This window comes from Cardiocondyla obscurior, linkage group LG12 (genome assembly GCF_019399895.1).
Source record: "Cardiocondyla obscurior isolate alpha-2009 linkage group LG12, Cobs3.1, whole genome shotgun sequence".
In the NCBI taxonomy this organism is placed as follows: domain Eukaryota; kingdom Metazoa; phylum Arthropoda; class Insecta; order Hymenoptera; family Formicidae; genus Cardiocondyla; species Cardiocondyla obscurior.
Window position 1 is genome coordinate 1 of NC_091875.1, and position 25,030 is coordinate 25,030.

Sequence of the window (25,030 nt, forward strand, 5' to 3'; positions counted from 1 at the left end):
TGCACGTGTCTCTCTGCTGTTCACAGATGTCCATGGGCCGATGGAGACGTTCGTTTTGCCACCCGGCATGTATCTGAGGCCGGAAGACGCCGGGAACTTGTACACGACCTTGTCGGCTAATCCCAACGTGTTCTTCCAAAGGGCCACCCACCCAGGAATGATGTACTGAGGCGACTCTTATCATCGGCGGTAAGACTCATCTGCCCGCGTCGTATCTTAACTCTCAAATAGTGCACTGGGCCACGATAATCTGAAAAAATTGTCGACGTTAGAATTTTGTAAAACTTCTCATTAAAAAAAAATTTTTTTTTAATTTTCTTTCTTAATGTCTGACGTATTAATTAAAAAAAAAAAATAGAACGGCAAGAATGTTGTGTCATTTGAGAGTGGAGACTGGACCACGCGCGCGATTGTTGATCTCTCGTTATATGCTGTAAATAATCGTCGTTATCAGAATGACTCTCGTGCATTTCTTCTTGGCGATCGATCGCAGATCGCCGCGAGGCAAAAGATAAATGCCTAAACGCTGCGAATTATTTGTGCGAGAAATTCTATCGGAGAATGTACGCGTGCCTCTGAAACAACGCAATAAATCTCACAACGCATTTTTCTGGTTGTTTTTTCTTTATGTGCGAAACATGTCATTTCCTTTTTATCCCTGACGAATCTTACCTTGGCGAACGTTCGCGTCGTTTGTTCCTAATTAATTAAATAACCTAAAACGCTCAGTGTATCCTTAATAATTTAAATCTTCATCTCTGATTAGGAGACAAAGACACGTTGGTAGTTTGTAATTACAACGTAATTAGAACAAAAGAGTTTGTCTGATTAGGCTTGAGTTAACCCGCACTACTGAATTATATTTTACTGCCGCCGGTTAACTCGTATGACTTGAACTACGCATTTGATGTATACATCTTTTCGACGCAGGTTATGCTACGAGCTGCCATTGGCGAATCTAGCGCGTAATACAAATTTATAAGTTAACTAGTACGTCTATAAATATCGCAAGGTGTAAGGCCAGAAGCACACACTTATGCATTTACTGCATAACAAAATTGAACCACTCGTATTCCTTATGCACACGTATTATGCGTTATGTAAAACTGGCCATTCAATATGCGATACATATAAGTTACATTTGTTATATATTGAATGTTCATTTTTACATTGTGGTTATTATATATTATCCAATATTATCTAATTGGTTGGGTAGTCGATTACTAACAGCCGCGTAGTGTGAGATCTCTGAACTAAATTTACACAAGCGCGAGTACTGTGGCGACTGATAAGAAAAAAAAAAAAAAACGACAAAGCAGAAGGAATTGCAGAGGTCTCCTTTGCAGCGAGCTTTTTGTCTCACCGGAACATGTTTTCAAAACACCACCTCTTTCTCATTCTTCATTTGCGTCTCTAGCTCAGGATATCGAAACACGTGTGATAATGGAAGAAATTCGGGTGATGGTAAGGTTTTGTACCCGTATTTTATACATATGCTATAACACGATTTTTTTCGCGGAAGGAAACTTTGTTTTTGCATCTTTACGCGTTATTAGATCTCATCGACTGCTCGTTAATTTATTACAATTATTATTCATTTAATCACCGGTTGAAACAACACTTCCATATACATGCATCCCAGATTCGGGTGTTTTTACATCAATTTTTAATTTTTTTTAGTGTATACTATACCTTTAAATAATGGCATGATTTAATTTAGTCATTATGCTAAATGATTTCCCCATTTTTTTTCCGTTTTAGTGGTGCGATACTCTGGAAGAACTGCTCCAGTGTCCAGTATGTCTAGATATCTCTCAAGTTATAAAGATTCAATGTGTTAATGGACATCATATATGTAACACATGCAGAATGCAATTAGATACATGTCCAATTTGCAAAGCTCATTTCATAGGAACAAGAAACTTGGCTGTGGAACAATTATCAGCCAAATTTGAAGATATAAAGGTACAGTCTTTATTTTTAATCAAAGCAGTGATTAATGAATTATTAAGTAACAATAGCAGATTAAAGCAATGTAAAGGTTACAACATTGCAACTAATTGAAATAATTTTTATTTAGACATTTGTCTATTTATTATTCGTTTTTTTACTATATTTATTTATAAAAAATTAATTAGAACGATAAAATTCTAAATATTGCTTCTTTAATATTCCAGTTATCTATACTGAATCCATATCATGCACTGAATAGAAAAATTCTACCCAACAAAGTTTGTGTAGCCATACAAACTGAAAATAGTGCTATGCCTTCTACCTCTTGCCAAACAGAGGATGTAGAACAAGCTGTATCAAAATTAAATAATTTACTTCCAAAACCGATGAGTTTGGCACCTAAAATAGGCAAGGGCACATATCCTTGTCGCATTCGGCCATGCAAGAATGATCTGCCACATGGTAGAATGATTGGGCATTTAAGATATTATCACCGGCAAGTTTATTACGAGGTATAACGCGTAATTAAAATAGCAAATGCGACTAGACTTAAGTTTTCTTCAATTGCGATTATTTGTAATTAATTATATGTAATTATATATGATTACAGTTTATTGCTAACGATTATATGTTTAAAAAACAATGGAGCCTGGAGTTTACACGTAATCAAAATTATGATTACGCTTTTCACGTGAAAGGCATGGGCTTATTTTTTTTAATTATTTCTATAAATCATATGTTCGATTTATCAGCCTCCCTGCAAATTGTAAATTGTGGACTTGTATGCAAACAATTCACATATACATTAGAAACAAATACTGGATGTGTTTTATATCGCGGCCCGGTAAGATTGCATGTTAAATATTGTCTGTAAAAATTGCAAAGTAATAATGTCTTAATATTAAAATAATTTGTATTCTTACGCAGGTGAAATCGTGCAGACTTTTTTCTCCAAACGATGGCCTGCAAATACCTGGCAATAATATGCGTCAATTTATTGACAGTAAAAATTGTTTTTACTACAATTTGATAATAAAACGTAAAGTCGACTGTGGAGCGGCTAATCCAATGAGCCTCTTGAGTGATGTAGATAATAACGATGAAGCTTGATCTGTACAAAATCGTATAAAAAAAAAAAGGAAAGATTATTATTTTAATTTTCTCTCAAAAATATGCTTTAGTATAAACATCTATTTCTTAAAACATCTTAATTAATAATTATGTTAGTGACTTGCCATTGACTTTTGTTTTATAACTATAGATGTAATAAAGGTTAGATAATTTCAACAAACTTATTGAAGTGCATGTATCCTTAAATGGTTTATTAATTTACACATTTCTGTACTGCCTAAACTAAATAAATTGACAAAGAACTGACTTTATTTCAAATTGCAGACACAGGTGTAATCATAAACAGTTAATGCGATAAATTTTTAAACTTTTTAAATATTATCGTAGTTAGGCAGTTTTGTATTAAAAAAAAAAACAAAATAAAAACGGAAAAAAAGTATTTCAATTTATATTTTTTTGTCGAGCACTTCCTATACATTTTTTCAGTAAAATTAACGTCAGAAGTTTCGACGCGAGAATGTCAAGAACTTTTTAATGTGACGAAACGAAGGAAAACTTCGTGATCATTTATTATAGTCACGACGAATGTAGTACAACTTACATATAATATTACAGACAGAAAAGTTATTAATGTGTTGATACCTCTACATACGAAATAAAGTAATTACGTTAAAAATAAAATGTGTTTAGTCATAATTATCGTTCATCTCTCTGATTTTAAAGTATATAGTCCCGGCATTCGAAAGATGTTGCAAAGTCGAGACAAGACGACCCGCGCCGCTCAATCAGCTTCGATAAATGAGACATATTTATTGTGCGTTTTCTAAATATGTCAAAGATACAAAGTCGTGCGCGCGCGTCACGTAATTGGTGTCTACATTTTTTTTTCTTTATTTCCTGTGTACTAATTAACGTTTCGCTAAGCTACCGCATCTCGTACCCTCTCTAAATACCTTTTTTTTTTTTCTCATTTTTCTATTTATTCCCATACGAATTAAATTGCAGTTGTAAATCGTCGTTTGGCAAACTTGTCACTTTGCTTTATTTAATTTTGCAAGAAATCCAATGCGAAAACGTATATTCCAAGTTTTCCTTAGATCTCATACGTGCAATTAAAAAGTAACAACGATTATGTTACCTCTATGCATATCATAATGCCTTGAGGCAGACGTTGCGCTTTGGTCAACCTCAGTTATCCACCATACTTTTCTACCATATTTTGAAAATTTCGCACGTCTCTTGTCGAATGATTAGGTAATTATTCGCCGTTGCGCACACTTGTAGTTACTTAAATCAGCATACGCTAAACGCGAAATTACATTCTGCTTGTACTTTTCAGCGGACACTCCGCGTGTCCCTTCAAGTTGTACCCCCCTCGCGCAATGACTTTTGCTGTTCTAAAAGTCGTTCTAATGGGGAAGGACCTGGCCCGGACCACAAAGATTGCTGATGAGGCCGTGCTTTCATTTGATCTTGATTAGTCGAGCTCGAATTTATTGACGCATTAACGGTACTCCACGTATTGCCACTGAACAAGGAGTAAGTGTTATCGGTGCTCACTGGTTGAGATGGCTTCTGTTCGAGCTAGATAAAAATATTATTATCTAATTATTTTAAATAATATTTCAAATAAATATTATAAACTAACACTTATAAAATTTTACGGTATACAAAGTAAAAATTGTCTAACTTAAACGTTAAATAAATTTAATAATTATTACACATTAAATTAAATTTTATTAATTTTTTTGCATGCTTAAAGATGTATATTTTACACGAAGAACTTACCTCAAATAATCTAGAATCCTCAAAATTGTTTCCTGCCATGAGATGTCTGCTGTGCTGTTCGGTTTGTTGTTGCGGTTGGTAATTTTTGCCCGGCGTCAATAGTACTCTACTCGTTGTATTTCCTAGCGTGGACGAATCGCTCCAGCTGGAGAACGTATTATCGTTAGCGCTCGAGTCCTTCATGTGCATCTGAATCGGTGTATTACTAGTCGAACTCCACCAGGTAATCGGTGGTTGAGGCGGCCGATCATCTTTCCACAAATTGAATTGCTCAGATGGCTCGTAATTGCAGAACATGTAATTGTTTGTCGAAGGTTGTTGCTGCTGCGGGGAAGTTTTAGGTACATTGATCTGATTCGGGAAAGGGAAATCCATTGCATCAGAATTTTTCTTGTAGAATGACGGTGATGGTTGATTTTGCGGCAGCGGTTGTCCGAAAGTTTGGTTCTGATTGAAAAGATTGAAATTTAATTGGAAATTTGACGTGTTGGTCGGGCTTTGTGAATTAGTCAACGTCGTTAAAGTTTGCTGCGGAGGATCTTTTTCGTATACTGACAACGCCGACATAATTGCCGACATATTCGGTATATTTGAACCGTTTACATTTAACTGGCTGTGCATGTCACTCGGCCTGGGATTACTCTGCATTATGCTTTGCTGCTGCTGCAACCCTATCGAATGATTCTGTTGTTCCATACTAATATTTGGTTGTAGCCCGATATTATTCGCTTGCAAATTCATACTTTGCGATATAGTTTGTTGAGCAGGCGATCCCACCTGTCTGTTCTGCAGTAACTGCACGGGATTATACGAAACATTTTGCGATATTCTCTGATGTAACGGTCTGCTTTGATTAATCTGATGATGTATCCCGTTAATGCCCTGCGATATTGTTGGAACCGGCTGGCTGTTACTATTTAATTGCCCCTGCATTTGATAATGCAGTGCATTTCCCAGAGGCGGTCGGTTTGCTATGAAGTTTTTTGTAAATTGTGGATTTTGTAAATTAAATGATTGATTTGGATAACAAATCGGTCCCAATGTCGATGTTTGTTCACCACACTGCGGTGTTATTCCAGCGTGTAGATGTGGAAGCATTTGCTGAGCTATTTGTTGAGCTGGTTGTTCTTTGGTTTGCAATTGATTTATTTGAGAGGGCATGGGGATGCTCGGTGGTAATTTAGGGGCTCGTTGCTGGCTCTGAATCGGTGAAGATTGGTTCTGACCGACGGACGGAGCGAGTGGCATCGTCGACAGTCGGTTTTGAACATTAACGAGGATATTATTCGTATTGGCAGCTTCATTGGTTTTGGGCATCTCCAGGACTGGTGTAGAATTATTTGCAACAGAAGTAATCGCTGGAACGGCCACCACTTTCGTTTTTCTATCATTTTCTTCTTCGACAATCACAGGCGACACATTTTTAAACGTCACCTGCTTTTGCTCGTTCTCCGCACGACGCATGATTGCCTGCATCGCTATATTTTGTCGTGGCTTTCTCGCGCATGGAAGAGAGCTGGTCTCACTGGCGCTCGTCTCTGTAACGTTCACTAAAGAGTCTCGGTTTCGTTCTAGGGAACCTTGCGGTTTAAGAATACCCTGAAAAATCTTCTTATCTGCAAGACTATCGATATCCGTTTCCACAGAACTTTTGCTACTTGCTGCTTCAGACAATACCGGACTCATAGAAATATCAAGCTGCTTATCTCTATTTAAGCTAAGTTCCTCAAGTTCTTTCATCAATTCGTTGCTGGGCCCAGCGCCGTTGCTTAATGACGTGAATTTGTTATCTCCCGTTTTTTCCTCAATCATAATCGATATTGGCGTTGATCCGTTGATTTGATACTGTGCAAAACAACGACCTAAATGCAAAATACGTACCGCACGTAATTTATTCAACGTCATGACGTCACCTTCCAACGCTGTATTCGTGAATCGAAGATTCTCAAAACTCTTTTCTAACGGTAGAAAACCTTGAAGGTCCCGGTCTTCTGGCAGTGGAACTGCAATATATTCGTCATATTTAAAATCCATTACGCAACTTTGCAAAGCATTTAAAAGTACGCAAAGACTGGGCCAGATCTGTAGTCTCGATGTAAAAGCAACTTCTTCCAAAACCGTAGGTTTTATGTTGATCCAATCAAGGCACAGTTTTATAGAAGGCAACGCAAAGTACTCGATGATAGAGTTCTTTATCGTATAGACAGGTAGCAGCAAGGCAGATAAAGTGCCTGCGATTAGGTCCAGTATGCAGTCACGGGCGAGTTTTTTATCGTTAGCCATTTGCTCATTTTTGAGCATTTCCATATTGCCAGTTTCGGTGCCAATTCCAGCTGTGTGTTGCAGAGCATATAAATTAATCGCCAACATCTGTATGAGCATCCACGAACTGAAACTCTCAGTAGCTATTAACGCAGTTAACGTATCCGTCAACTGTTTACTGTACGAGCATGCTAACTTTAAATCGCCGAGAACATGAATTATTCCATGCAGTTTCAGAAAAATGGCAATATATTCTTGCGAATTCAATTTTGTTTTGCCGTCAATATTGAAAGATTTGTCGTTTAAAGCAGAGGACAGAGTCGTAGCTAAATTTGCTGCAGCGACGGGAAAAGGATGTTTCACAGCTACTGAGCGTGCATAATGAAACACGGTGCCCAATTTATCACCACGAGAAGCTTCCAAAAGCGCCAATTGATTATATGGCTGTCCACTAGATGGTGATAGCGAGACAGCGTGTCTGTAAAACATCTCTGCTTGTTTGCTTTCATTTCTGTAACGTGCAATATCGCCCAAGTGCACAAGGCAATATTGACAGGCATAAAAACAAGAAGATTTGTGAGGCGGAGATAATTTTTCAACAGCTTTCCACGGAGATGTACGTCCATATACATAACCTTTCCTGAAAAAATTAATTATGTTCTCTTGACAATATATAATTTTACTATAAATCAAAATTTTATACATGACTTTATGTAACAGCAATTAAATTAATTATCTTTTCTTTTTAATTTAATTAACTTTATTATTAATTATTATTTTTATTATTATTTTATTATAATCAATTAAAATTGTATTAATTTTAAATAGAGTTTAATAATAATTTGCAAAAATCTGCAAGCATATGTACCTTCTAAATGGCAAATCCAGATCAAATACAGTGCAGATTTCTTGCAGCAAAGTCAAGTAAAAACCGCTAGCTGCTTCTAGGCACCAACTCAACAAAGCTTGGGACTCCCCACGCTTAGGATTCTTCTTATCCTTGGCCTGTGACTGCAGGGTCACTATATAATTCTTAAATCCAAGGCTCCACAGCTCCTGCTCAACTTTTTTGTCCAGAGCATACTCCAGGTCCAATATAAGGACCTGTTGATATATTTTCTGCAATTGTTGCTGGCATACCCAGGCATCATTGTCATTAAGCAAGTCCTTGCAACGCTGGACCTTATCCTTTAATGGTTCTGCTTTCCTGCAAAATTCATTTCGTATACTGACGGCGCGTAAATATAAAAGTTAGATCTACATCTGTCTCTATCCAAATAAATTTGCAGTTTATAAAACGTTTTACAATACTTACTTCAGAGCTTGCACAGCCGCCTTTAGGCCCATATTCCGTCCTCCCTGCGATCAAACGCAATGTCCTTCACCTGCACAATTCGTCATGTAATTAATGCTATTGCGATCGCCAGAGGAAAAAAAAAAAAGAAAAGAGACTTGGCTTTCCGAGGGACTTTGATCTTGCGAAAGCTTTCAAGATCAACTTCTAAACCTTAACCTCTCACTGGAGATCGCTACGTTTTTTTTTTAACGCGACCACACGTTGACAGATCACGCTTAGACGGGGTACGGGAAGCGATAACGGGCATACGTACGTTTCGTCATCATCAATCCGGAAGGGAAAAAAATTGACTGTACACGACAGGGTTGCGAGAAATCGCGACGTAATCGTTGGCGCTCGGCAGAAAGTTGACTAAACGGCCGCCATATTATTTTTTTTCTTCCACCGCACCGCACCGAGAGCACAAGAAAACGCAGCGAAGTGAGCGACGTAATCCTAACCTCACCTTGCAATTTTAAGTCGCTCCTCGCCGAACGTTTTTCCCTTGCTTAGGCGAGAGAGTCGAAGGGATCGCGGCGAGAGGTTGTGCCTCGCGTGAAAACTCTCATCGTTCGCGGAAATATCTGAGCACGTCGAGCAGAGTAGTTGAGGTTAGACAGACTGTTAGAAAGATTGTATGTACTACTACATATGTACATACAATATCTCGCGACAGTTATTAACCAATGGAAAAACAGAATAAAATCTAATATCTATGCAACGACTCGAAGAATGAAATTTTGTAAATTTAATCATATTGAATCAAGGGGCTATAAATTGAAGCCTGTAATAGAAAACGTACAAAAATTAATGACAAACGCGAAAAATATTACAAAATAAAACTAAAAAATAAAACAAAGAATGCACAAACAAAGTCCATGAAGCTACATAGTCTGGTTTTATAACTTTCCATGTTTCTTAAAAAAATAAAAATTTAATAAAAAATTAAAATCATATAGACACTCCTCCATCCTTTTTCTCTTTCAAGTTCAGTCTCTAAGTCGTCAACGGATAGTTCAGTTCGTCTAAAAAAGAAAAATTAAATGTTAGTACATAATTTATTAAGTTGAAAGTTTAAAATATATTTTATTTTTTATATTTTACCTTTTTTTTTACCTTTTACTTTATCTTTTATTAATTGCACGTTGGAAATAAATTTCATCTTTCTTTATTTATCCTCGATTTTACACGTACATCATTAGTTTGTTTTTGAGCACCCGATATTATATCACTTCGTTATATTATAGGTTAACATTTTTCACTCTTCACTAGTTTCACTTTTCACTTCTAGGGGAAAAGATTCATGATCGACCCCATGATCGACCCCCAGAGCCAGCAGAGTAAAGAAACCAGTATTCCAGCTGATCGGTGGCAACTGCCACTTTACGTCGAGGCACCACCTGTCGCGCGAAAGCGGCATTACCACGTGCGCGAATGTCACGTTCGAAACTAGACTGAAGAGCAAAGCTGATCAAGTAATGTAACTTGCATCGATTGTGAAAATATCTCAAGACCACGTGAAAAGCTACCAATCTATATACGTAAGAATTGATAAAATAAGAAAACGAATAACTTTATTAAAAAATGTATTTTGGTTCGCATCTTCGTAGATACCACATTGACAATTCGCGTGCGTTATAATCTCTAGATCGATTAATAATATATAATATAAACTATTCAAACGTTTAAAATTTATATCTTCTTGGTCTCACTACAAGTATCTAATTTATTCATTTATTTATTGTTTTTTTTTTTTTTTTTTTTTTTTTTACACGACGTAAATTAAAAGTCAATGATTTGAGTTATCGGTAATTTTGCTTTGACAGGCTTAAATTTTTTTTTTTATAGAATTATTATTAATATCCATGACAAGCTTCTGTGAAAATTCCATTCTATTCTAATGCCGTTGCAACTTTCTAAATAATGTCATGTATTTATATGCTCGCATTATTATACTTATAATTATACAAAAGATAACAATGTACCGTAACATATAAGATATAAACATTGGTTTCAATCGCATCGTAAGCGGTGCAATACAGTAGCAAAAAATTATTTTTACTTTGATCAAATATAGTCCATGCACATGCTTGATTTATGCAATAAATATGTAGAAAGAGCGGAAGAAATTTTTTCGATTTTCTTTTGATAGAGTTTCAAGTCGCATATGTTATACATATATGTTATGCGTCGATGTTGCGCTGTAACAACATTATTTATTCATATATCCAATATATATCACATATTTTTGTGTCTTGAGTGAGTCTCTCTTGTATATCAAAAAGAAATTGAACACAGCAGTTCAATCTATAAAATCGTATATTATTATTGGACTATCTATTATTTATGCGTCCTCCCTTGACACTTTACATATTCGTGTTGCGAGACACGAAAATTACGTTCGAATAATTTTGCAATGCGATATTTGGTGCGTATTTCGAGATCTATTTAAAGTAGTTTAGAATATGTTTCATTAGCTCATATCAGCCGTCGTAGCAGCGTTCAACATGCACACGTATGCACACATGATACACACCCACACATGTATCAAACAACACGTTTATACATCGTTAATAATTATACATTTGTTAAGTACGAGATTAAAACATTCGTATTATCCCAAAAATACGATGTCTTGCTATTGCTATTCAGACACGTCTAAACGACATGGTCATGAATGTTTCTTAAGTTTTTACATGTATGTACAACTGAAAGTATTAATGCCGTCCAATATAATCGCATATAAAAAGACACTTTATTTTTATAATTTTGCCCATTTTTTAGTTCTAACTATAAAAAGCGACGCTGTTAGTAATATAAATCAATTAAAAAAAAAAAAAAGCAATTTCTTGAACGTTAAAACGATGTTACATTATATGCATACATTGGGGGGTATTAATGCTTCCGGGTGTTTCTAATCAAAGTCTGACCAGAAATTAATTATGATCAGGTTTTGATGGCGAACGATCATCAAATTGTAATCAATTAAAATAATTGCATTTAAATAAAAAGTATTACAACTCTGCCATAAAAAACACATACGGATTTATTAAATAAAAAAAAAAGGAAAAAAAACTAAAGATTATCTCTTTATCATCTAAAAGCATTTTGATTGATCGATATTAAAACTAATTAAAATATACAATTTTTGTTTACCTCATTTTTTCTTTTCTACAAATGCTAGCATCGACATAAATTAAAGTAATAATTTTAAATGCTCCATCTTATGCATATATGTATGTATGTATGTGTGTATGTATGTATGTGTGTATGTATGTATGTATGTATGTATCAGTTTATTACTTTTAAATACGAGTTTTGAATAGTTTACTCTTACTGTTTTAGTCGTCTTTAACTTTCCGATTACTCTTTATAATTTTATAAACCGGGGCGTAATGAGATAAAGCCCGAGACAAGACCCACCGGTTGAAGAATCGACTGCTTTTAAATGTAGCCACTTGTCCCTACTTACATAAAGAATACACGATAACAAGATTGCTCACGGATAAATCCAATAATTATTAAATACCCTACACATACATACACATGCGCGCGCGTACAAGGCATCTCTAAATATCGAAACTTATAAATTATAATATGAATATACATATATATATATACATATATTAATGACACATAAAGAATCTCGCATAAATTATATAAAACGATTATATTAAAAAAGTTGAAACAAAAATTTTTACATGTGATATTTAATTATCACGAGTCAATCATTCATACAATTTGTGCAAATTTCTTTATTACATTTATTTATTGATCAGCAACAGTTCAATGTTACATACACACCCGCGCACACATCCGTAATCTCTTGTCTAATATTATTGAGCATGAAGAATATGATCGTTAATACTAAAGTACGCATAACTTATTAATAAACAATTATTTAATAATAGTCTATGATTGGTCAGTATCTTTGTATCTCGAGAATTCCTGCTTATTGTTAGAATGAAAACTGACAAATACTTTCATGATTTATTTTGATAAAATTGCATATTAAAAGCGGCAATCTCATCGATTCCAACAATTTTCTTTATAGAACTGTAATAGGTACTAAAACTTTTGAGTTATAAATTACTTATTTTCAATATTAAAAGCATTACTCGGTGTTTTAATACTCAAATTAATTAATCTTTAGCACATATTTGGCAGTATTTAATTGGAAATTTCTATAAGGGTTTGATATAATTATTAAATGTTTATGTGCACGCGCGCACGCACGCGCACGCACGCACACACACACACACACACACGAAATACACGTATGCATACGTTGTCTATCATAAAAAATTTATAATACAATGTTATAAAATGTGTACGTAACAATAAATGTCGCAGCAATTTTCTCCTTCGCGACTCTTTCTTCTTTTCTCTTTCGCAGGGTGTAACAACGATAACAATAATTTGCCTGTAAAACGCTTGGAGAAATTGGTATCACACCCTGTCAGGACTTTCAGGGTCTTGGTCGAGGTCTGGCTCGAGCTCGAGCTCGAGCTCGAGCTCGGGCTCTTCCTCCTCGTCCTCGTCACTTTCGCTTGGCGGACTTGGCTGTTCCAGCTGATATTGATTAAAGCTGTGCGTTGATGCGTGATTTTGATGCTGATGATGTAGGAGCTCATGGTGATGATAGCAATGGCGCTGGTCGTCAATTATTCGCGGCGATAAGTCGTTGATCGGCATGCTATGCCGTCGACGCAGTCTACGGTGGCAGATTAGACAGAGCATCAGGATCACCAAGATACTGCCGACTGCATAGACTATCGGCATTTTGTAGCTATCCGCGGGTACAGCCGCGATGCCTGCAATTCGCATTACAATATACATATATCGCCCGTAAACACATAATTGTACAAAATATTTTTAATTTTAATTTAAACGGATCAGAAACTTTCCGACTCTAATGTTGCAAATTGAATAGAAGAAAATCACCATATTTTTCATATACGCAAGTAATTGTGTATCATTGTTCTTTTTCAAAAGATGAGAAATTAAAATGTGAATAAATAAAATCAATATACAATAAAGTATAATAATGTGAAAAATACCTTTAAAATTAATCTCAGATTTCGAAAATCTGTTTTAATTTATCTGTCTTGTTACATTAATTTAATTACTGGCCATTTATTGTATATCCTATTCATACGTTTAGATCACTAATCAAGTTATCACAAATTATGAACGGATAACGTATAGGTATCTCCGATTTATCCGATAATCATCGCATAATTTATTTCATATAGATTAAGAGATATAAAGACTGGAAGAAAGAGATAGGTGGTACAGTTGAGACGAAAAGATATGCCGTATAAGATTCAGAAATAGAAGTAGAGAATTGCATGCATTTAGATAATCGGTAGAGGCGTATAGTTGAACTGCATTCCTTCAATCCGTATTCTGATAAAAATAATATATTTCCATTCATGGGCGCGTAGAGGGAGGCGGGGAGCAACTGTAAAGAACTGCAGGGAACAACAGTTGCTCTTTTGGAATAAAAAAAATTTTTTTGCCGGTTCCCATGTTTTTATTACAGTTAAGCTGCATCGTTCTCACTCGAAATCAACTGACGTTCTGCGATCTTATAATTATTATACGTAACTAAAAAAGATATATCAGTTATTGAAATGCGAAGAAACGCTAAATAATGGTTCACAGAATATCCCTCTGTTGCACATATTTTCCATAAAATGATATCGATGATTATACTATATGACAGTGGCATTATACGTGTAATATTCATCCCAACTGAATTCTTTTAACATGGTATATGATTGTGCAATACTGTGAGTGAACTCACGTGATAAGGGGAGATCATAACATGCCGGATCGTCTGGAAGCTTCATGAAGGGGGCTCAGATGGCCACGAATACAAAGCACAGAGAGAGAAGAAGCATGGCAGTAGATACCCCAGCCAGTGCTGGAGACAATGGGGCTGATGCTGCACCTGCGACACCATACGATCATTCACCCACGCAATCCTCCCATTTTCTCACCATGTATGTACGTCTACATTTACTACTACTTACCTAAGAAAACTTACAACGTTCTCTTATTAGCCTCGAAACACTATACTTAAATATTATAAGCCGTTTATCACCCCGTCGTAATTTGTATTCGGAAGACACGCGAAAATCATAATTAAAAACTATTTTGTTGCGTAAAGGTGTGGGCTATAGATGTATCAATAGATATAGATATAGGTATGTATAATTAAACAGATCAACTACAACGAGTTATTAACAGTATGACATTCTTTTATAAATTATTTCATATTTTCTGATAAAATTGCTGGTGTGATAATAAACAACTTTCTGCTGCATATATTGATATAATTTCTAACATTATTATGTCTTTACACAATGTGTGGATATGCATTCATTTGCACTTATGTAAGATATCAAGAAGGAATTTAATTACATATTTTCATAGTTTTATTAATTTATGTAATTTAAAATGTATTTTATAATATTTAAAATTAATTTTATCGTTATACTGCACATCTTTTCATTTCTAATTGCGAAAAAAAAGAAGAAAGTACAACGATAATCGCATTTAAGTGACTAAAAAGGCGTACGTTATTGAACTTGATCAAGTTCTATTAAATTGATCTATTCGTGCTGCTTATATAAATGAGTTTTCAATGCTGTTATTATCTGCATCGTGGAAATGAATGAAAAATTAGCGACACTGTTAAAGGATCGTTTTGAAAGGTATTATAATACACAGAAACAATACACCTGAAAATTTTTGTAGAATATATCTATTGAACAATCCATAGGAGATTACACTGAATAATAGAGTAGAATATAGTTTACGTATAGAGAGAGAGAGAGAGAGAGAGAGAGAGAGGGGGGTAAGAGAAAGAGAGAGAGAAAGAGAGAGAGAGAGAAAGAGATGATGTAAGTCGTAATAGAAGCAAAGTAAAACACCGAGTCACATCGCTTTTCGAAATGCTTGCTTCTGTTAATACACGTTACATTCTAATGTTAGCGAAACTTACAGTTCTCCTCGTCCGACGAATCATTTGGCCCGCAATTATCAATGTTATTGCACCGTAGCGATTCGTCGATGCAGTATCTACTTTTGGCGCATAGAAAGTGATTCTCGCAGTCTGTGTCCATGCCCACTTCGGTCCATACCGCTCGAAAACCACTTTGTCCTACCGCTTTATCAGCCGATATAAAACTGTAAATATATATCGTAAAAATTACATTTAAAAGGATGTCTTTCTGAAAGTCTAGCAGTAATATCAAGCATAAACAAACCTGAGTCGCATATTATTATCTTCCGATAGGTAATTCCAATTGTCGTCGAGATTTTTAACACCACAAAACTCGCGCGAAGCAGACGTTAACGAATCCCACATACGTAATACAGCTGCGGGACAACCTCGTGCTGAAAATAGTTAAAAAAAATTAATGTAATCGATACGTTGTAAAAATGATTTGTGTTATCAATTGCAATAAATTGTATCACCTAATTGATCTCCTTCTACAGAGAAGAGTTCGAAATTTAAAAGTATCTTCTGATTTGGCCGAACTCTTATAAACCAGTTGCAAGTTTTAGTAGCTAAATTTTTTGCCGGGCCATCATATTTGTTCGGAAAATTCGGGCTGGTTATTATACCGTAATTTACACTACTAATATTTGTTCCACAATCTAGAGAGTAATCATGAGATTAATATATGCATATTGCATGCAAGCAATAAATGTGCATATAACTTTGTTACAAAATTAAAATTCTCATAAAATGCAATTATACATATAATGCAAAATATTTTTATTTTTTAAAAAATTTAATTTACAAACTAATAATTTGACTTACGTATGAAAGACTATTAAATTCTTTTCTTTTACGAGAGCAGGAAAGTTTCTAGACGTACCTCCAAAAATAGGTTTAGCGATCTCAAAAGTGTAACGCGCTTTAAAGCCACTGTAGACAAGCTCGGAATCAGAGTGTAAGATTACTTTTAAGCCAAGAGCACCGAGATTAGATTCGACCGGGCCCGGCGCGGTCCCGCCGCAATACCTTCCTACCAATTTCTCCGTATCATCTCGATACATATTGTAAATCTCCAGCCAATCGTCTTGGCACGCTTCGTATCTGAAAAGTATCAAATACAATTTTACAATACGAATTAACAAAACGTAACGGCACAAAAGGCATGATTATAATTTACTTACCCATAATGTCCGACTGTCACATTAACGTTTTTCGTACGAACTTTAAAGTGATCGAAGATCAAAGAAACCTGCTCGTTTGGCGTCGCTAAAAAGAAATACGTACAATTCGTGTCGCTCGGATAATTGCTGGGATACCGAGGTGAATTAAATTCACCGCGTTTACGGGAAGAACTACGATAAGTGAAGGTGCAGCTGCCGTCGGGCGCCGCGGTACCCGGTATCTTGTATTCCGTTTCAAAAATGTATCTATCGACGATGTAAAAATAAATATTACATCAGCCATAAATATAACGCCATAAATATAACGCCATAAATATTACATAAAATGTAGGTATGTAATGAGGTTGGATATGCGCTTACCTAGCTTTAAAACCCTGTGCCTGTAGTTCTCCGCTACTAAACACCATCACCAGTCTCGGACCATCGCTAACTACATGGCTCGGATTGCTCCTGTTACCACACATCTCATAATCGAATTTATCATAAGAGTCCGTCGCTTCTTGGCCTTTCAAATACAATTTCAGATAGCCATCGGTACACGTTGTCCTGGAAAGTAAAAAAGATATTCGCAGATAACACTCGCGTATCGTGACCCTGGGAATATCTGGTGAATGTATTTCATACTTACTCTCCTTTAGGTATCTGTATTGTAAATACTAAAAATTCCAATCGCACGCGTTCCAGATGTTGCGAATCCTGCATACCATAGATAAAATAACGGCAGACAACCTTTGGTATATAAGGATATGGAAAATTCGGACTAACTACGTGTCCTGACGTTTCCTTTTTGCTAAGGATTTTTTGATCGCATTCGGAACCACGGATATGCTCGCCTTGATACTCCTTAATAAAATCTATGTAATGATAAAAGATGAGACGAGGGTGTCGAGCAATAAAAGTGTTTAATTTCGCAAATAAGAGTATTACCCAGGCTGACGAAACTTTCCGAAAACTCAAATATGCCTTTAAATCCTCGGTTTTGAGTATTCGCCGTACGCTTCAATGTGGAAAATAGCACGTACAAGCTATTCTCCGAGGAATATAACACTAAATTTCGTTGCTGACCGCAGTACGTGCCGATAACGGCAGACGAATTGTCAAGACCGTCGTACACTTTCACGTAATCCAACGGGCAACTATGAAACAATTGCAACTTTTTCTTAATTTGACGTTATTAAGTCATATTACCATACCGTAGACAAGGCCATAGATAAATAATATCAATAGATTTGTAAATTTAAAATGTATAAAGAATATATTTGGCTCGGAAGATATACGTACTGTGGCCCACCAAAGAACAAATCAAAGTCACGAAATTCCAACCGTATACGTTGTCCACTCTGCCCGATAAATTGATAGGTGCAAACGAGATCTTTCGGATAAGTGCCGGGATAAGTGGGAGACAATATATTTCCGGTGCGCTTAGTTTCCGCATGTATCGTAAAAGAGCACGGGGTACTTGGCTCCGGGGTGCCAACCTCATATTCGGCTGCGGATAAATTATATTATTAGAGCTGCATATATTTTTAAAAAGTTAATATTCAAAATACATTTAGGACGATCATAAGGGTCTTAAAATTAATACTTGTAGAATAAAAACTTACAGGCGTTAAGAAATCTGTAAATACCACCGAATACGTGCGGCAACGTGATATTCTTGTCGGTGAAAAAACTGAGAGCAATTCCTTGGTACAGAGAGACCCGTCTACGTGGAGGAATTGGTCCGCAGAATCGTCCACCAAAAGGTGTCTCTATTAACTTGGTCGTGTTCTCCGATCGTATCTCCGAATATATATCCATATATTCGTGAACGCAGCTAAAAACAATACGTTGCACGTTACATTTTTTCTACACGTCAGATTTTGCCTGTAGGTATCTCTAAACAGCTCGTTACGGTAATTTAACACAGCATTTTACAAATTTATCAATACTCACGCAGGTAGTTCTCCCACAGCAGATCCACTACGTATCCGGAAACGTACGTGTGCAAAAGAGTTATGTATGTATGTATCTATGATATATCGACAAGAATATTTTTTTATGCGAGTATTTAGTAATATTACTATCTACTATAACATTGAGAGAGAGAGATTTGCCCAGGGTTTTCATTAGATATTAAAATGTAGGGTAATTTGGAGCGAGCTGGAATAAAAACCAAGACTCACTCTGGCGGTTTACCCCGAAGACCAAACGAGGTGAAAATCAACTCGACCCGCTGACGCGGCCCCGCGAGAAATGTATACACGCACTGTCGCGGTTCTTCTTCAGGGTTGATCAACGTCGGCGCGTGAAACGTTCCGTTTAGCGGTCCGTCAAGAGTGCTCACGAATTTTTGGTCGCACCCTGTAAATTACACAGACAGAATTCACGTGAGCTGACGATTACGACGTAGAAGAGCTCTCGCCCGTCGAAACCAATAATCATTTGCTACTGACAGATGCCGCAGAGAAGAAAAAGAAAAAAAAAAAAAATAGAAAGAAAAGGGTGGAGGAGGACGTACTTGGTGTTCTGGCAGTAGGGAGCCCTCCCGGTGGTGGTGGTGGTGGTGGTGGCAGTGATGGAACGTAGTCTCGAAGTGGTGCATCAATTACCTCGCGGGCTGAATTGAGGGAGGGTGTGCGCGTGATGATTCAAGGATCCCGCGACAATATCCCACCGCCACCGGGAACACACCACACCATATTACAACCGTGCAAATAATTGTGACAGGGAGGCTAATAACAATATCACGTAGATATCTATATCAAATACAAAACAATATTATAGGTACCGAAAGGTGCGCATAAGAAGGATTCTTAAGTTTGCAACTCTCTGGAAAAATTAATAACGTGTATAACTTTAATTAAAAAGTTGAAAAAATTAAGAATACCCAGTGGTTCTGGTTCATACAGCCACTCGTTAAATTAACTAAATCTCTAAAGAAAGGTGTCTCTATACCTACGTATAGTATATTGCGTTGGGACATGAAATATTACAATATAATGATTAATCTTATTATTTTACTGACCTGCGGAATTGTGTGGGCACAGGAGGAAAAGTAAGACGAAAATTGGTGAAAGAAAATGATCCCCAGAGACATGCCAAAGTACTGAGGCCATATTGCATCCTGAAAATATGCCCAAAATATGTTTAATCCCCGTCATATCATCACGATTATTATTATTATTATCATTATACTACTATGTACGATTGCATTCGTTTACGCGGCAACTAAACTAGCTTAGAATTTATCTCTCTTTTTTCCTTAATGTGCAAGAAGAAGAAGAAGAAGGATGACCTTTCAACTAGAGGCAGGAACTACGCTAACAACCAATGCATGAACGAATGCACTCTACGTTTCAATTAAACCCCAGACAAAGAAAAATTCTAAAGAAAAAAGATATACAAGTATGTTTATTATTCGTTTTATAGATTTATATATTAATAATTATTAAACGTATTGATAAGTAACACAAAACTTGATTAAATTAAATTACGTCTTTACCATATCTCGTCAGTGGCTGTCCCGAGCATAGGAAAAACGAGGCAAACTGATCCAGGAGATCATCTGCAAGCATTTCGTTACTTTAATTAATAAAAGATTTGAAAAACATGTATTTTATGCTATACATGTATATACCATATACATGTATGAGCACCACCACATACAAAGATCGATTTCATCTATTTATACACAAGCAGTTTTGATCAATTTATAGACACAGACGGTAAAAACCGATAGTGCACCCAGTATAATAATTAGTAATACGGCAAAGTGTAGACGATGCAACGTAATCGATAGCACAGCCTCTCATAATTATAACACGTTCGAATCAAAGCTAATCAAACGTACGTTATTGTCGTCGTTACGTAAAGTCTACGCAACTTGGTTAAAAAAAAAAAAAAAAAAAAACAACTAGATTGTTGCACATTCCAAGTATTTATATTATTCCTTAAAAATCTGAACGGTTCTCTAATTAAAAAAGTGGTGATTCTCGGAATCATCCTTGGGAAATTTTAGATCGACTAAATGGCAGACCACGCTTATTTAATGCTCGTCTGTGATTTTTCGCCGAGGTGCTTTTTCATTTCGCTGCTTCGTTACTCGAGAACGATCTATACAACAAACGTTGAGATTCATGCAAAACAGCATCGAGACGTTAGAAAGTAGAACAGAGTATTATAGGATCAGAACCGCGCCCATGCGCTCGGAAAAGGATAGCGAGATGGTCAATAGCGGCGCTTCCAACGTTAACACGCCGATTTTCTTCAACAGATTCAGTAATCCACGGCATCGTGCAATAAAATATCCAGCGGGATAATTTCTCCTAAGTGATCCGCGCATCTAAATTTAAATATCATCGCGGCAACTGTATTTTAATTAAAATTATCTTCGTCGTCGTCGTCGTCATATGATTCTCGCGTTAGATAAAAATCAAGACCGAAATTACCCTGGCGTCGGCATAATTATTTGTTAGATCGGAAAGTAACCTTCTCCCATTGTAATTGTTATCCGTCTCACAATCAGTCCGCTTCGCTAAGCAATTACATCGTCCCGACGTCACGCGATATTTTTAACAATTTCCAATGAAACAAAGGTCTTCCTCATAGTTAATGATTATACTGATTTTTAGTTGATAAAACTCCCCGAATATTTTATTCAAAACTTTAATGTGCATAGATGTGCAAGGGTCTCCATAATTAATATCAAGTAAATATATTTAAAAAAAACTTTACGTTGCGTTTTCGAAAAATTTACTCGATCGCATACACGTGTTAAATTCAACAATAAATAAATAAAAGAATTAAAATTGTGCCACAGGAATGCAGTAATAGGGCGAAAATTTAAAGATTCTTTTCAAAATTAAATAATAAAATATTTTATATTATAAATAATCTTGTATTAATTGGAAAAAAAAAAAAATTAATTATTATAGACGAAATACAGATGAAAAATTACAACTGAGAGAAAAAGAGAGGGAGATAAGGAAAAAAGTATAAAAGAAATATCTATAATTCTTAAAAAAAAAAAAAAAAACGTGGTTGAATTCTGAAGTAATAGAAATCGTAACCAATTTCAAAACTAAACTATAAAAAATCTACTTCCAGATATTGTCTAACGCGTCAAATTTATTGCAAAATGTACGAGTCATCCTCATATCGGACTTCCATCACGTATCCAGTTCGCTACTATATTGTACATTATCATTCGTGTGCTTCACGTCACAATTGATTCGTTCAAAAAATATCGCTTTCTTCGACTAAAATTTTCTATTGAAAATAAAATCCTGGGTAAAAATTTCTGACACGCCTACTACTAAAACTCGAGTTAATAAACGATATACATATAACTGACGACACATGGTACATCTTTGATAATATTATATTTTGCACTAATTAAAAGAAAGTAAAGAAAAAAAAAAAAAATTTTTATCGATATTTAACCTCTTCTAGAATACTTGGATTATCGAGTTAAAATGAACATGTATATATACTCCGAAATGATTGAATTAGCTATCTAATAATTAATTAGCCAAGTTATCAGGTGTCACGAGGACGCATCTGGACCGAAACAAGATTACCCTCCGCCGCGTCTAAATAATGAATAGAGGAAAATGTCTGGTTTCCATCGCGTTTTAAATCGAGCCTGACGAGTGAGATTAAGCGGAGAGAGGAAGAGAAATTCGGTGAAGGGAGGATCAAATCTCTTTGCGAGAGAAATTAGGGTGGCCACGCTTGTTCGCCCCGTGCATCCTTTCGAGAAATCGACGCGCCCACTCAACAACGGATCTAGACTTACTTTCATGATCTCGTAGGCCACTTTCTCTCAGCCGTAGGAACTCACCCCGTCGCGTCGTGGAGCTTATCTCTCTCTCTCGACCTGCGAGAACGATTCACGTATTCACCCCGATCTGACGATCCTCGACACGCCTACTGGCCCGAAACCGTCGTACGGGATGTGCGCGCGTAGCAACGCGGCTCAACGGCCACCACGGTGGTGAACGCGACTCTGCAAAATCAAATGAAACGCGTTCTTTGGTGGGGCGACGCGACGTCGACGGCGACGGCGACGGCGACGGCGACGGCGATGGCGATGGCGTTAGCGACGCATCCGGACGGTGGCGCTACCTTGCGTCGCTAGCGACGACAATTGCACCCTTAGCGGCCTCATCTGCGGGCTGCGGGCTGCGGGCTGCGGCATGCGGCATGCGGTATATGCGGCATGCGGTATATGCGGCATGTCCCATCGTAACGCGAAACGACAATAAGCGTGAATAAAACTACCTTAGGAAGCTCCTCCTCCAAGCACGTACGTACGTTAAACTCACTCGCGATTTTCACCATTCTGATCACCCGGGGATCAGAATTGAATAGAAAACATTATCAACGTTTCAATATTTAATTATCACGGTTAATCGTTGATCGTCGATGCTTTCATTAACATTCCTGACACGTCTTTGAATTTTACAAATAATACAATTTTTAATCACGCTTTTCAATTTCGTTCCTACCTTTCTAAACTTTAACATATTTTCTAGCCATGAAAATAAAAGTTTAAAACGGCCCGGCACACCTCATCCTCCAAATGTACTTACGAATCGATATAATTAATTCTTACATTGAACAACGTATTTTTATGCTGCTCCTAAAATACATCAAATAAAAGTATAATTATGATATCGTTTTTAATATAATTCGGCATAATATACATTTGTCTTAAACATACCTCTGAATAATTTTGACAAAATAATTCTGAAAAAAAAAAAAAAACATTTACATATTTATCGTTGATGAAAATGTAATATAAAGAATATGCTATCGTCGGATGTTTATGTCCGCGATATAACTGTAACGGAGAATTCAGAAGGAATACAAAATAACGTGCTGCGCGTGTTTAAGAAAGGTAATTCACATACAACTGTTTATTGAGACATGTAGAATACATCTGGTCATACACAAAAATCTTTGACACTTTAAATCAAGCTCCTAGCCCGAAAAAAGGAACCATGTTATAACATTCGTTTTTAAATTCATCATTAATCATTATGTTTAACTACGTTTCACACTAAAATTAGGGGCAACTTGGAGAAACAAAAATTGCGGGAATTAAAAAGCGAAGCGATTGGTAGAGGAAGTGAATAATTAAAGAATCCGAGAAAAACGCAAAATACAATTAGCGGCGAATATGATAAGAATTTGGCGATAAAAATTTTGCACATCTGTTTTACAGCCGCGGAGCTGACATGTAGCGCAAAAAAAAAAGATATTACATATACATACGTATCGTTTTTTTTTTTTTTTTTTTCTTTTCTTTTTCTTTCTTTCTTTTTTCCTTTTCGGGGATTTGGAGGCGATGGTTTTTCTTTTTCTTTCTTTCCCTTATTGAAACTTTTGTTAATTATCGAACGATTTCCTTCTTTCTCGTTAATTAGTGCTAAATAACATCACGTCACAAAAATGCATATTCGTAGGAATATAATATATAATATATTTTATATATATAATTAAAAAAAAAAACACGTGGTTCGTGGGCCACTTTGAACTAATGTTCGCAACGTTTTCGGCCCATGGATCACACAATATCCGCCTGACACGTGAGAGGTGGCAAATCGCGATACAAGCCCCGAATGACGTGAACGATTTCCCAAAGAAAATATGATGTCCTGCGAATTATCATTATTATTATCATTGTAGTTATATTTAATCGGGGCATTGGCCGGGCAAAAAAAAGAAAAGCGCGCGCGCGCGCACGCGGCTACGGCATCGCCAGCCACAGTGTGTGTGTGTGTGTGGTGCATTATCCTAAAATGCAACCGATAACCACCCCAGGCACCCCAGCTGCCACACCGATTATCAGAGTAGAAAAAAGGAGGAGGGAAGTGGGTAAGACGGAGCGAGGGAAACGGGTAATTAAGGCGAGGGAAAGATCGAGGGGATGACGATAATGATGAAAAAGGAATACGATAGTGATACTTTTGGGGCGCCTTTTTAACCGGGGCGGAGCCGGTGGTATTATCGATAAACGCTAGTACCTAGATCAGTCTAAGAATCTCGTCACCGTGAACTGTCTCCGCTTTAGCCAAGTTATGCTTCCTTGCCCCCGCAAGCCGAACTCTCTCTTTAATCGTATCTCTGCATCTATGTATGTGTGTGTGTGTATACATGTGTAATATATATAACATATCCTCTTGCTTTTTTTTTCCAATATCTTTTTTTTTTTTTTGCCTTTATTCTTTTCTCTATCATGCTCTTATTATTCCCTTTTATTACATTCTTTTTTTTTTTTTTCTTTTTTTTTGCACGGAAAAACCAGAATTTTTCTTTTATACTGGAATATTATCATGTGTCACAAAAACCCACTCAATTATGATTAGCAATATCATCCTTATCATATTGTTAATATTAATATTATTATATCCTCGATATTATGCTTTTATAAATAGA

The 25,030-nt window shown here is 36.2% G+C and overlaps 3 protein-coding genes across 12 annotated transcripts; 1 reads left to right on the forward strand and 2 right to left on the reverse strand.

Moving 5' to 3' along the window:
- The first annotated feature begins 1,304 nt into the window (after positions 1–1,304).
- LOC139107110 (uncharacterized) lies at positions 1,305–3,244 on the forward strand. Its single transcript, XM_070664425.1, has 5 exons — positions 1,305–1,464; positions 1,762–1,965; positions 2,178–2,465; positions 2,564–2,797; positions 2,881–3,244. The coding sequence occupies exons 1-5, from the start codon at positions 1,444–1,446 to the stop codon at positions 3,061–3,063; spliced, it is 930 nt and encodes a 309-aa protein (XP_070520526.1). The 5' UTR covers positions 1,305–1,443; the 3' UTR covers positions 3,064–3,244.
- An 805-nt stretch (positions 3,245–4,049) lies between these two features.
- LOC139107107 (nonsense-mediated mRNA decay factor SMG7) lies at positions 4,050–9,198 on the reverse strand. 2 transcript variants are annotated; one of them, XM_070664401.1, is made up of 5 exons: positions 8,877–9,198; positions 8,390–8,459; positions 7,943–8,281; positions 4,813–7,714; positions 4,050–4,608 (listed from the first exon to the last, which is right to left on the reverse strand). In XM_070664401.1, exons 2-5 carry the CDS (start codon positions 8,419–8,421, stop codon positions 4,384–4,386), a joined length of 3,498 nt encoding a protein of 1,165 aa, XP_070520502.1. In that variant the 5' UTR covers positions 8,422–8,459; positions 8,877–9,198; the 3' UTR covers positions 4,050–4,383. The 2 variants fall into 2 exon arrangements, with proteins under 2 accessions (XP_070520502.1, XP_070520501.1); XM_070664400.1 differs by lacking the exon at positions 8,877–9,198 and adding an exon at positions 8,685–8,828.
- A 781-nt stretch (positions 9,199–9,979) lies between these two features.
- On the reverse strand, positions 9,980–22,623 carry LOC139107108 (cubilin). Of its 9 annotated transcripts, XM_070664406.1 has the most exons (18): positions 22,386–22,623; positions 20,091–20,153; positions 19,884–19,972; positions 19,614–19,712; positions 19,107–19,205; positions 18,772–18,949; positions 18,542–18,568; positions 18,211–18,422; positions 17,888–18,095; positions 17,534–17,742; positions 17,235–17,460; positions 16,967–17,152; positions 16,607–16,852; positions 16,306–16,526; positions 15,899–16,081; positions 15,688–15,817; positions 15,423–15,607; positions 9,980–13,224 (listed from the first exon to the last, which is right to left on the reverse strand). In XM_070664406.1, exons 4-18 carry the CDS (start codon positions 19,702–19,704, stop codon positions 12,860–12,862), a joined length of 2,766 nt encoding a protein of 921 aa, XP_070520507.1. In that variant the 5' UTR covers positions 19,705–19,712; positions 19,884–19,972; positions 20,091–20,153; positions 22,386–22,623; the 3' UTR covers positions 9,980–12,859. The 9 variants fall into 9 exon arrangements, 8 of the variants coding, with proteins under 8 accessions (XP_070520507.1, XP_070520508.1, XP_070520505.1 ...); XM_070664407.1 differs by lacking the exon at positions 19,884–19,972 and having other exon boundaries at positions 22,431–22,623; XM_070664404.1 differs by having other exon boundaries at positions 19,614–19,972; positions 22,431–22,623.
- Between the last annotated feature and the right edge of the window lie 2,407 nt (positions 22,624–25,030).

Coding starts and splice junctions, on each gene's coding strand:
- LOC139107108 (XM_070664402.1), bottom strand. CDS start 20,163: ATGCTTGCAGATGATCTCCTGGATCAGTTTGCCTCGTTTTTCCTATGC. Junction 18,950..19,106: donor CCCTACTGCCAGAACACCAA/GTACGTCCTCCT, acceptor TGTAATTTACAG/GGTGCGACCAAAAATTCGTG. Junction 18,423..18,541: donor GCTGTGGGAGAACTACCTGC/GTGAGTATTGAT, acceptor TATTGTTTTTAG/CTGCGTTCACGAATATATGG.
- LOC139107110 (XM_070664425.1), top strand. CDS start 1,444: ATGGAAGAAATTCGGGTGATG. Junction 1,966..2,177: donor CCAAATTTGAAGATATAAAG/GTACAGTCTTTA, acceptor TTAATATTCCAG/TTATCTATACTGAATCCATA. Junction 2,466..2,563: donor ACCGGCAAGTTTATTACGAG/GTATAACGCGTA, acceptor ATATGATTACAG/TTTATTGCTAACGATTATAT.
- LOC139107107 (XM_070664401.1), bottom strand. CDS start 8,421: ATGGGCCTAAAGGCGGCTGTGCAAGCTCTGAA. Junction 8,282..8,389: donor GCGGCTGTGCAAGCTCTGAA/GTAAGTATTGTA, acceptor TGAATTTTGCAG/GAAAGCAGAACCATTAAAGG. Junction 4,609..4,812: donor AGGATTCTAGATTATTTGAG/GTAAGTTCTTCG, acceptor ATTTTTATCTAG/CTCGAACAGAAGCCATCTCA.